This window comes from Pimephales promelas, chromosome 13, assembly GCF_988280905.1.
Source record: "Pimephales promelas chromosome 13, fPimPro1.hap1.1, whole genome shotgun sequence".
Classification (NCBI taxonomy): domain Eukaryota; kingdom Metazoa; phylum Chordata; class Actinopteri; order Cypriniformes; family Leuciscidae; genus Pimephales; species Pimephales promelas.
In genome coordinates, this window is record NC_142781.1 from 18,232,928 (window position 1) to 18,246,470 (window position 13,543).

The window sequence follows — 13,543 nt, forward strand, 5'->3', positions numbered from 1 at the left end:
GAGTTTCCTTTCTAACCGTGTGGCTTTTCAGAGGGTCACCGTGGCCCTGTCTGCAGTGGAGTGTGTCAGTGCATGCTGGGACTTTCAGTCCTTTTTGTTCATCCCATCACCTCATCCCTGCACACTTCGTTCATCTACACAGCTCGTGACTGACTTTGTGTCCCAAGGGAGAGTCTAGAAGGTAAGGCTGCCTCTGCGTAGGATGGTCTTTTCTGCATGGAGAGCAGTCTCTTTTCAATAATAGATTTCTGAACATTCATAGATTTAATGCCTTTCAATGGTTAAATCAGCTGTTGTCAGTCTGTGTGTGGTCCATTGTACTTGGAAAGTAATAAGAACTGTCCGTCTTTTTGTTGTGTTCTTTGTGATGGATTAAATGGGTAATAGACTGCTCTATGCTATTTAATAGCACTAGTGCCACTGCTTACAGGAACACCATGCCTGTCCATCACACATGCAGAGTTATGAGCTCCAGAATGCTGAACTGTGTGGGCAGATCATGTTTTATAAAGTTTCGTGTGTGGGCAGATATTTTCTCCAGGGCTTCACGTGTTCCAGGTTTTGCTGTTTCTTTTCTCATTTCCCTCAGCACTTCGCTTTTCGTCATGAATATAATTATTTTGAAAATGTCTCTTGATCTTTTATTCTTAGTTTCTACCTTATTCTTCTTCCACTGAAACAGTTATGTGAACTTGCATGCAACTTTATGATTTCAGGTTTATTATGAATAGCTTGTTAGTTGTCTGCTTATTTTCATAAGTTTCCAATGTTTGTTAGTTTTTGTTAGATATAAGTGATTCATGTAGCAGATGTTGTATCCAAAGTGATCATTTTGATTATTTTATATTAAATAGCAGTTTTAATGCAACGTTTGCGTTGTATACTGCAGCTTTTTTACTAATATTTTCATGAAGTACAATATTTAGAGGGTTCCCAAAATCACATTATAACTGAAATATACCCTAATAAATTAGAATAAAATCGAAACGGATTAATGAGGTCAGTGACCTGGCGTTCTAATGTACAGCTTATCATAACATTGCTTGAACATCTTTTACATCCTCTTTAAGATCTGCACAGCTTTCAGGCCAGTGCCAATAAATGAGCGTCGGTCTAAATCTTAGTGTGGAAAGCGGATTATATGTGTGCCTCCTCCATGCCAAGAGTCAGCTGAACATGCTGTCCATGTGGGTGCAGTCTGTGAAGTGATGCAGGATGTATACTTATATTGCTCAACTTGTTATAAAACTCCTTGGATGTGCAGCACATCATCAAAATAATTTTTCTGTTAGAAGGCGAGCCTTAGCTTTTTATTTCACCAGCCAGCTTTGGCAACATGTAAAGCTGCATCCAAATCTGCTTTGATTGGGAAACGCTGCCCTGCAGCCTGAAATTTTGTCCTGAAATTAGAGGTTTGGGGCATAGGGAGAATCTATATATATTCTATATCTAAACATCTAATCTATATATATATATATATATAAATATCTCTCTCTCTCTCTCTATATATATATATATATATATATATATATAAATATAATCTCTCTCTCTCTCTCTCTCTCTCTCTCTCTCTCTCTCTCTCTCTATATATATATATATATATATATATTTATGTATGTGTGTATATATATATTTATGTATGTGTATGTCTGTGTATATGTGATATATATATATATATATATGAAGAGTTCAGATGCAAAAGCCTCTAAATGCCATTTGAAATTTTCTTCTTGAATGATGATTGTTATCAAACTTGTATATTTAAGTTCAGTAATTTCACTTAAATAACAATTAATAGGTAATTATCATTGCCATTTAAGTGAAATCACTGAACTTAAATATACAAGTTTGATAAAAATTATCATTCTAGAAGAAAATTTCAAATGGCACTTAGAGGCTTTTGCATCTGAACTCTTCATATATATATATATATATATATATATATGCATACATTACGTACATGTATCTCGGCAGCAATGCTTGCCAATTAATTAGCACTTTCTGGTTTGGTGACATGTTTTTAAGAAGTTGGATTTTGGACCGATGTGTAGGCTTGCTGTGTTTCCGGTCTTACACAGTGTTTGTCTGTACACCATTTACAATAACTGCCCACCATGACACCGGCCCGTCGGTTTTTGTTTCTATAAAAATACAAAATGACAATTTAGTTCAGTTGGACAACTGCTCCATACAGCACGAGCAGCAGAGTCGTAGTACAGTGCAGCAGCTGGAGTCAGATTACATGTGACGAGAGGAAGGAGAGATGACTGATAAAATGATGGCTGAAGATTTGGTGCGCAACAGATCCTGAGCGTCATTGACAAACGTCTTATCTTTGTAAAATGTGCGGGCCTGCTCCCTATGCACACAGAGTATGCATGATTGCGAAAGTGAAAAGCGATTTCAATAACCTGTATATTGATAGCGGCTCAAACCACCACATTGTGTTTGAAGTTAGCAAAATGTCTGAAATGGCTTTTTACAAATTTGGACTGTCCCATGTATCCATTGTTCCAGAATGTGAAGTCTCTGGAGAAGCATGCTGTAGTTGTTCTTTTGCACATGATCTATAGCTTGAGGCCCTGGAGTCCAAGTTATTACCCACTGACCTCCTTCTTTTGTCTTGTATTGAATAAACTGCATAACAGTAATTGTTGTTACTTCAAACCTATGAGGCAAGAAAGCAGTGAGCAAGATCATAGCAGTGAAACCTTCAGCTTGGCCACAGGAATGATGTAGTCTGCCCTTTTAAATAGCAATCTTTTTTTTTTTTATTTACATTAGGGCTGATTATTGTTTTAACAAGCATTGAGTTTCACCCCACAGGTGAATGAGCTCTTAGACTTCCACAGCCATATTTGTACAACTGCATCTGGTAAAAAGGATCATGCCATGCAGTCTGACTGGCGGGCGGTTGAGAGCTCCCTCCGCGAAGAGACTGGGGAGTTTTTGTTTTTTTTTCTCTCCAGAACCACTTCAGAAACGGATAATCGAATCAGTCTGTTGTATGTTGCTCCTTGCGCCACATTGAAATAGGCTCTTTACAACCAACATGATGTGGTCATACAGTGTCGCCAGTGTGGGTAAACAGAGCATGACACAATTAGCCTTTAAGCCATGTATCACTCTCTTGCAAACTGAGTTCAATCATTTCAGCTTTAATGAAATTGGGAGATATGCCATGCAGCTCGTGTTTATGGGAACTGCGTGAAAAGCTGCGTCATTTATTGGTCAAGTCATGAGTGTTTTGTGCTGAGGGAAGCTGAACTTAAAAAAGTAGGTAAGTGTTGAGCGAAGATGTTGCGCTTTCTTGTTGAGAAGCAAAGTTGCTTTGAAAGATAATAATTTGAAGTATTGAAATGTTGTTTCTGTGCGGGTGTCTTCAGACACATTTGAACTATAGGCATAACCGGTGTTTGTAATGCTGCTTGGTGTATCTGACATATAGCCTGTTTGGTTCTTTAGCAAAGTGGTAGTGGAAAAAGTTCAATCTCTCACTTTGATTTAAAATGACAGTTGATTTGATCCAGACCCGATTGGGCCCTCGGCTCCAGGCAAAAGCCACTTTGTTTTTTTTTTTTTTTCTTTTCTAGAAATCACAAATCATTAGTTGAATGGAAAGGACAGTTTTGTATAGGCCTATGTCACACTTCCTGCTTCCGAATTGCAGAGTAGGAATTGCAGAACTTCTGGTCAACAGTATTTCTCGATAAGGATTTAGATTATCAGCCGTAATGTCTAAACCATCCAAGGTAGACTGAACACGAGCTATGAGTTTGTGAAACGAATATTTTTGCTCCTGTAGAAGCTGTAAGTTTGTATGAAATCAACCTTGTTTTAAAGAAAAACATGTTTTATCCATGATCATATGAAAAACTATACTACCCACAATCGTAAGCGTAGCAGCAACGTCTGCTGATTGGTCCAACTAGCTGTTACCATAGAAACGTTTACCTTACTAGCGAACGGCTAGAGCTCTAACAACAATGGCAGCTGTTGATGTAGTGTACCGGGTGCTCTGCATCACGACGTACACAGCCATACTTATGCTTTCAAGCTTTCCCGAAGGACGAAACACTCCGCAAGTCTTGGGTTAGGTTAATAAGGAGAAATGAGGGTCCTTCTTTTAATATTCTCCGGGGCTGCACTTTCGTTTGCAGTTTGCATTTTGAAACCGTTTGTGGAAGGCAGGTCTCGTTTCCAACTGATATTCTTGAGTGGTCCTCAGATCAACTGAATTAACATCACACAGAAATGACAAAGTGTGTGTGTTTGTGTGTGTATTAGCAGTGATTGTTAGACCCCGTTTACACCTGGTATTAAAATGCGATCTGTATCCAGATAAGTTATCCGGATAATAAAAAACGCATGTTAATGCAAGGTGTAAACGCGTTGTGATCGGATCGTGATCGGATCTGCCTGACCACATCTGGAGGTAGTCTGGAACGCATTGTGTCCGGATCTTTACTAGGTGTAAACGCAATCTGGTTGTTGAAACCACATATGTATATTTTACTCCTCCCAAAAATGCTAAAAAATAAACGAGTGAGAGCGTGTTATATAGGCTATATGTCATGTTATAGCCTAGTCAGATGCGACACGCGACACGCATCACCGCAGATGAGCAGCTGTGCGTCTATTCAACGTGCAAACATCGCAAATAAAATAGAAAGTAAGTCACACAAGTAAGTTAACACATCTTCAAGTAAAGAAACGAAATTATCTTACCAGGCCTGTTGCCACTCTCTCTTATTAATGTCTCTGATTTGGAAATTAGCTGATGATCAATAAAATGCCGCTCAGATCTGTTGCTTTTGGTGGCGTGCAATCCAATAAATCTGCATATAACGCAGGAGGTGAAGATCGGATTTATATCCGTTTTGCAAAAACACATTTATGTGGCCAGGTGTAAATGGAATCAGTACTTATTATCCGGATAACTTATCTGGATACAGATCGCATTTTAATACCAGGTGTAAACGGGGTCTTAGTGTCCAGCAGTCCTGACAGTTTGATTCCCTGAAAAGAAATGAACTGATGTGAAATCATCCCTGTAGCTCAATACTAATTGGTGAAATTGGCAATGTTGCAAACTCTGCCCAGTCTTACTTTATACTTTATAATATAACTTTGAGTTTAATTTATTTTAGAGTATAACAATAGAAGATTTGGTGCAGTGGTATCTATCGAACTCCGCCATTGTAAAAAGCTAAGCAGAGGAGTCGTATCCCTACTAAGACGTACTTCCAGTCTTCAATTTTTTCGTGACATAGGCATATAGAGACAGATCATGAGCACAATCTTTGCTAAATTTGTAATTACTGCAAAGGACGCTTCCAGTGACACCGTAACCCATTCAAGCTATTTGATATTTGTTCAACATTTGTTTGCTTCTCACTTTTAAATGAAATGTATAATATTGTGACGTAGTTTTACAGTTATATAACGGTCTACTATTTTAATATTAAAATGTTATTTTTTGCATCATTACTCCAGTCTTCAGTGTCATATGATCTTTCAGAAATCAGTTTAAAATGTTAATTTGCTGCTGAAGAAATATTTCTTCCAATTAATAATTTTGAAAATAGTTATTTAGCAAGTTCGAAAAAACATGTATCATCTTTTAAAAAAAAATCTTACTGCCCCCAAACTTTTAAACAGTAGTGTACTTTTTAAAATCATTTGATAATATGTGCATTATGTACATTTGATGTGTATTCATATTTAGAACTATTGTTGTTGTTATCCATGTTGTGAAATATTTGTTTGTATGTGTGGTGTTATGTCTCTTTTGGTTCTATCCCTTTTGTATGTTGTCAGTGTTGTTACTGTGTTTAAACAGTCTTTTTCCTGGATTTTTTTTTTCTAACCTCATTGTTAAAACCACTGTTATCTTAATCCATTTTATAATTATATGTTGCTGTAACAATACTGGTGATTTAACCTGCGGTTTTCACACATAGTGATTTAAAGTGAAGAGAAAAACAAAAACAAGAAAATGTGAGACACGAGTATTTAACAGTCACATCATAGTGGAAAAAAATACTACCCATGAATTATAGATATAGATCATGGTATTAACTTGGCTAAGAATAGAAGTAGCCATGGGCTATAGGTGACCTGGCAAAACCAAGCCACACACGTCACTATAGTATCTTTCTCATGCTGTGCATATTTGTGCGCTTGGTCGGGTTAATGTTAGTATTAATGCTGATAGATTGTCACATTGATGCGTCATTGAACAGCATTAAATTCCAGTTTTATCAAAAAAAGTTTTTTAACTTTTGTTGGATAAAAAGATGTCAGTAAGATGTTAAACTGAGACATTTTGTTTCATTGTGTTGCTGAGGGGCTGGGCAGTTATGGCAAATGTCTAGTGCATGGATTGTCATCCTTAAAGTGTTAGAAGGTATTAATGTTATAAATGTAATAAATGTTTTGAAAGACAAAAATGTATGCATCAACATACACTACCATTCAAAAATGTGTGTGTATATATATATGTGTATATATATATATATATATATATATAAATTTTTTCAGCAAAGACATTTGATTTAATAAAAGTGACAGTAAAGACAGTAAAATTTATAATTTTATAAAAAATTTCAAATAAATTAACTTTTAAATTATCACGTTTTCACAGAAGTATTTAGCTGCACAACTGTAAACATTGATATTAATAATAAATGTTTCTTGAGCACCAAATCAGCATATAAAATGATTTCTGAAGGATCATGTGACTAAAGACTGGAGAAATTATGCTGAAAATTCCGCTTTGACAACAGAGGAATAATGCATTTAGATGCATATTAAATAAATGCATATTTCACAATTTTACTATATTTGTTATTAGATAAATGCAGCCTGGGTGAACATAATAATAATAATAATAATAATAATAATAAAAACATTTAAAAAATCTTTAAAAAACAAACAAAATTTTGTGAAATTATTATTATTATTATTATTATTATTATTATTATTTATTTTTGGGTGAAAAAAAGTGTAAAATGTAGTGTAAAATACTTAAACTTAAAATATTTAAGTTTCTAGGTTGCAAATCAAATGTTAAACTAACATTTGATTTGCCTGATTGCGAATCAAATCAATCAAATCAACTGATATGCCTGATTGCGCCTAGTCCTTACATAACCTTAATGACTGTCCCAGCTTCAACCTAAAACACTGAGTGCACTTGTATAGCTTTTGCTTAGAACAGCCCAGAGACAAAACAGACTGTTGACTTTTTAGGAAATGAAAGCATTGCTATATTGGAACAGACAATAGAAGATCTGAATCTTGAGGGGACGATTTTTGCACAGCCTGAACCAGACTGTTAATGGTGTTCTGCTCCAGGTTTATGTAAGTCATCCCACACTACACCATGTTCGCATTATTTGCTTGATTGCTTCAAATGGCAGTCTATCATGGCAATTGCCGTCTGTGTATTTTGGTGCCTTTAATCTTTGCTACACAGCGGTTCTGCTCCGCTGCCATGGCGACACCTTGGCGACAGCCACAGTGACGGACAGTTGCTCTTATCTTCCAGAATGCAGTGACAGAGAGTGGGATTCTGCGATACATCTGTGACACAGGCCTGTTTTAGACCCTTTCGGCTAAAAGCGTCGCCATCTTTCTTCATGATGAGCTTAGCAGGCCTACGCCAACATAGCGCTTATGCTATAATTAAACTCATAGTGTTTACTTGGCCACAGGTCATTTCACACCCAGGTTCAACTACAGTGAGCCCTTGTTGTGTCTGGTTTAATTCTACAGGCATAACTGGCTGCCAGAGAAGACTGTGAGAAACAGTCATCTTTGTGTCCTTGTTTCTGTGCATATATATTTTTTGGCCTGATTGTCCCTCCTTTTTGATTGTCGTCTACCTTCATCACGCTCTCTCTCTTTTTTTTATCTCTCCATCCCCCCCTCCTCCCTCTCTGTGTAGGTGGGAAACCCTCGTGTGGAGCTCACTCTCTCAGAGCTGCAGGAGATGGCCACTCGTCAGCAGCAGCAAATTGAGGCCCAGCAACAGATGCTTGTCGCTAAGGTAATACGCTCAGATGTGTCTTTTGATGTGCATCTTTACATAGATCTTTGTTTTCATCTGTGTGTACACGCAAAAAATAACTGGAGGAAATATTTGTAACTAAATCAAACATTGGCATAAATGAATTCACTGACATTAAAAAGCATTTCTATTTTGATTTTTATATATATAATTTTCTGAATGATGGCACTGTATGGTGTATTATCATATGCTTTGGTGTTATTTTTCAGGTAGATTTTAGAATTTCCTAGTTTTTAATGTCTAGGTTGTTCATCTAATGTCAGCAAATTTGTAACTATTATTAATCTTATTATTAAAAATGGTTGCAAAATAGAAGCATTTTCTCTAGTGGTTTTGACTTTTGCACCCCACTGTATTGTGAATTGTATTTTTGGCTGGATGTAACTAACATATTGGCAAATTGATTAACTTATTTGACTACAGTTGTAGATGCAAATATTTATTGAAACAAACACAAAAGTCACTGTTTCTATTTTGATTTTATTGATATTGTGGACATTAAGCATCAATTTATCTACCCCTTAATCAGATTTACCAAAATTGGCAAATTATTTTAGCCTTTTCTTTATTTATCGATCTACATTTGTCCTAGAACCAAACTTGCAGTTGTGCGATTTCTGAATAGCTAGCAGCTGAATAGTAGCAACATATCTTTGTGAAAGGTGATCGAGTATCGTGTGTAATCCAGTGCTTTGTCTTGATTTATCAGATAAAATGTAGAATTACAAAGAGTTCTTTTTTTACCAAAAATCTTTACACTCAAAAATGAAAGTTGTCATCATTTACTCACCCTCAGTTTGTTCCAACCCTTTAGGAATTAGTAGGAATAGTTGGAGAAAAATACTTTTGAAGTCAGTGGGGTCCGTCAACTTTTTACATACATTCTTTAAAATATTTTCTTTTGAGTTCAGCTGAAGAAAGAAATTCATACATGTTTGGAACAACTTAAGGGTGAGTAAATGATGACAGAACTTTCATTTTTGAGTGAACTGTCCCTTTAAATCAACAACCATTTAGTTTAAATGAAATTTAACTAAAGTTTTCACTATTCATTCTGAAAAATGAAAAGACTATAGATAGTCTAAAAACAAGTAGATAACCTTAGGAAAGATGAAGAAACATGTAGTGTTCTAATATGTATGCAAAATATTTTTCCCACTCTCCATAAAAAATCTTTTTGTGAAAAAAAAAAAAAAAATTATGTGTTAATGTGATTATCCTTGTTATTATTCAAAACTGGTGCTGGTTGGATAAATCTTTAACTTTTCACAATGATAATAAAGAGCTTAAGCGGCATCATAAACACCGTTGTTATTAGATATTTTAAGTTACTGAGCTCATCTTTGTTTTCCTCAGTGCCATTTATAGGTCATTACAACAGGCTTATCTGACCATTATAGGGTTGTTAGTCATGGCAACCACACGCTGAGGCGGTAAACTGGACGAGACCGAAAATGCCAATTATGTAGCAAACAACTCTGGCATGCTCTTTATGCGGTGGCAGGCATTTCTCATCCACACAAGCGCTAAATAGCTTAGTTTCTACATTCAACAAAGAGTGATTTGTGGAATCTATGACTGGTCACCCTTACAGACTGTTCCAGGATCAGACCCAACAAGAACATTGATCTCAGAGCTGTTTGGATTATTATAGCTGTGAGTCAATGTGCTTTGTTGACTATGAGCCTCCAGTCATTGAAAGTCCACCATGTGCTATTTTTAGTTTTCTCACTCACTCAGAGACAATATTTCCACTTTACTGCATCTGTTTGTGTTCCCTGCAGATAAACAAAGAAAACAACAAAAAAAGAGCCTAGTTGTTTTTATTTTCTGTTAGTTACTCAATAAAATTAGGTTTGTAATCAGCATCTTTTCCCATAGGTACTACTATTGCTCTTAATAGCAAACGTCTCCTTCCTTGACGCTCACAGTAAATTACTAGGTTGTCCGTCGTGCTTAAGTGCGGTATTGTGATGTAATGACACGATCGTATGGTGTTCCCCTAAATGCACTTTACTCTGTTAGGGCATGCAGATGCCCTGGGCTTAAACATTACTTTTCCTTTTCTTTTTTAAAAAATAGAGATATTTTCCTTTAGGACTATCATTTAAAAATTGAAAGTGTAGTTGTTTACGTAGTCTACTACAATAGAGTCTGATTCGACTCTTTCATTTATCGAGATTACTGGTTGGTTTTGGTTTGTATGTCACAACAGTTCTGAAAGTTTGACAGACAAATGGCGAATAACAGTGAAACTTATAGGCGCAAAAAGACAATCAGATCATTGCGCTAATAAGCTTTACTGTCGTAAGGCTAATTAAACCCCATCTGTAATGGTTTTAGAGTGGTTCAGTACATTGATAATTTACTGTTACTGTTTCAAGTATGTTTTCCCTACCTTTTCTCTCTTTTTTTTTTTTTTGCATGCTCACGTATGTATTGTGTCTGCAGGAGCAGCGGTTGCGCTATCTGAAGCAGCAGGAGCGCCGGCAACAGCAGGCTGTGTCTGAGACCGAAAAACTACAGAGGCTGAAAGAGAGAGTGGAGAGTCAGGAAGCCAAACTCAAGAAGATCCGTGCCATGAGGGGCCAAGTGGACTACAGTAAAGTCATCAATGGCAACCTGTGTATGTACTTGCTGGATCACCGACTTAAGCATTCATCCGAGTGGATAGGTTACTGGTCACTGCTGATTTATGATGTGGTTTGTGTTAAGCCAGTTTGCTTCATGCAAGAAGTTGTGTGAGAGCACCGAGCTTCCAACTGCAACTGCGAGCACATAAATACACATACTGCGATAGCCTGTGAATTGTAATGAACTTTCATAATGCCAACTCTCCCACACACGCAACTCCAGATGGGATTGTCCACTCTGCTGGAGGAGATAAAATTCGATTTGTGTGGATTGTTATCAGTATATCATGGCAGGTTCATGGTGAAGATTTTCTATTTATGAAACTTTTTTTTTCTGTATTTTTAAGCCTCATTTGAATGTTTTGTTCATGTTGTGCTAGCATTTAGGCTGCTTTAAGGTTAACAAGTTGTAAAAACGTAATTCAATTTTGCTTTATATAATATATCTATTCAGCCTGCTAGTTTTGCATTTTGCATGAGCTCCTGTACAACATGTGCAGCCATACATGATATTTTCATTGAACATTAAATAATAATCCTCTAGTAATGGAGAAAGTATGTCGGCTCATTCATGTCTGTGTGTTTGCACGCAAGTTGTCGTGTATAACTCTGCTGTGTTCTGTTAGCCGCAGAGATCGAGCACATCAGCGGGCTGTTCCAGGAGAAGCAGGCAGAGCTGCAGTCGGCCGTCTCGAGGGTGGATCAGCTCAGCCAGCAGCTGGAGGACCTGAGGAGAGGCAAACTGAACGGCCTGCAGACTCTCGGCGGTCAGGTCACCGGCAACGCTGCCCTGGAGCTCCGCAAACTCTACCAGGAGCTGCAGGTATGGGCACAGTTTAGCCATTATTGTAATTAAGAGATTTTGCTGTGGTGATTTTCCATTTTGGAATATAAAGGTACAATATGTACGATTTTTTGCTTTTAAATATCCAAAAAGGAATATCCTGGTCAGTGATGGTGATTAAATTGATCAGGTTATTGGTTGTTTGTCAATTTTCTATTGATTGTGTACGAGGTTTGCAACCCTGTTAAAAGAGTTTGGAAATAATGTCATTTTAAATTATGTGAGTGTTAATTTATATCATTAATCATTCAAATTACATGCACAAAATATATCAAATTTAAAACCAAAAAATAGTACAGTGTTTTGAATTATAAATTCAAAATTGTTGAATTTGACATTTTTCTGTTAATAAAAACGAAATCAGCCATAGCTTTAGCTTGATGATTAGTCTGTGTTACTAACACAAAGTGTTTGCTTTATCATTTCTGTCAGTGATGATATTGATCATTTGTTTTTTAATCAACCCCCCCATCAGATCCGCAATAAGCTGAATCAGGAACAGAACAGTAAACTTCAGCAGCAGAAAGAGCTGTTGAATAAGAGAAACATGGAGGTGACTCTGATGGACAAGCGTATCAATGAGCTCAGAGATCGACTCTACAAGAGAAAAGCAGAGGCACGTCAAAAAGAAAATCTTCCTGTAAGGCCATGAGAGTGCATCACTCGTTCATGCTTCTTGGTTTCATTTGTTTAGCAGGCTTGTTCAGAGTTGTTCAGAGAGTATATCTGGTACTAGAGAAATGTTTTTGATTTTCAACTCGTCTCATTTCCCTTTTTGCCCCATTTTTCCTTTTTGCAGCTGAATAGAGTAAATGGTCCTCCCTCTCCACAGTCTGCTCATGGAAACACCGGCCGTGTGGCTGCCGTGGGACCCTACATCCAGGTCCCAGTGCCAGGCAGGCAGGAGGGTTATGTAGTGCCTCCTGAACCCCTCAAACCTCAGTCACTGGGCGTCAACACCCCAGCCAACCATGCCCGCTCCAAATCAGGTCAGTCCTAAACATTTATTTGGAATCAAATGGTGCCAAATAAATGGTACCTTTTATGTCTGTTTATCTTTATCCTACATTGTGAATAAGTTTTGTAATTTTGTAATACATAAACTCTTTAGTCTCATTGGGCTGAATATAAAACCGCTTTGATCACTTTTGATCGATGGTAGTCTGCATTTAGGTCTACATTTAGTCTTGCAGATCCATACTTCTGTAGCCTGGTTAAAACAAGACCATTCTCAGTTTTAACTGAGTCATGGTGTTGCAAAGCTTCATAGACAAATCTTTTTCAAAGGCATAAAGTTGAGGCATAAAGTTTGATAAAGTCAAGGGAGAAGCCATAAAGCCAAAGCCATAGTCATAAAGTTGATCCTGCTGCTAGCTCATGGATAGCTAATACTCACTCTCTCCGTCTCTGTGAGATTCGGAAGGGAATTATTCAGATTTCACTCGGCACAACTTCTAGAAGACATACAGGTTGTCATAAAGGCTATCAGCTTTTAACAGGCTTCAATTTTCTCCATTAAAATCAATGGGGTCGCTGTGTCCATTTTACCGTCTGTGGTTTTCCCAGGCTAAGACTTCTGATTAGCAGCATATAGTCTAGTCAGCTTATTCCCGCTAAGAGAAGTGCTCATCACGTTTAAGTTTGGTAATAGACCAGCAAGTAATGAAGTTTATTCAAATAATGATGCAGCAGTCTCTGTGAATGTTGTACAGAAAACATATTTGTCAAACACAATTATTTTAACAGACACAGTTCAGAAAACTAGTTCTCCTTCACTTCCTACTAAGTGCCAAGCAAACACTTTGAAACATTTTATTACCCCTTTTTAAACTTTGGCAAATCCACCAACTAGTTCTTCCTAAATTTTGTCAACTTAAAACCTAAATATGACTTGTTTTGTGACAGACTACGTAACAGCCAGCCAGTTGGTTTGTAAGAGTTGTTTGTGTCTATAGCCTAAAGTATACATCAGCTTTTGCCATGAACGTCTTC

At 37.0% G+C, this 13,543-nt stretch overlaps 1 protein-coding gene across 1 annotated transcript in view; it reads left to right on the forward strand.

The window, feature by feature from the left end:
- Window positions 1-13,543, forward strand: part of ppp1r13bb (protein phosphatase 1, regulatory subunit 13Bb) — a 39,067-nt gene that overhangs the window by 14,651 nt on the left and 10,873 nt on the right. The window contains 5 exon segments of the mRNA XM_089118559.1: window positions 7,952-8,053; window positions 10,526-10,700; window positions 11,334-11,530; window positions 12,027-12,191; window positions 12,351-12,540. Of these exon segments, the coding sequence (XP_088974685.1) occupies window positions 7,952-8,053; window positions 10,526-10,700; window positions 11,334-11,530; window positions 12,027-12,191; window positions 12,351-12,540 (829 nt within the window).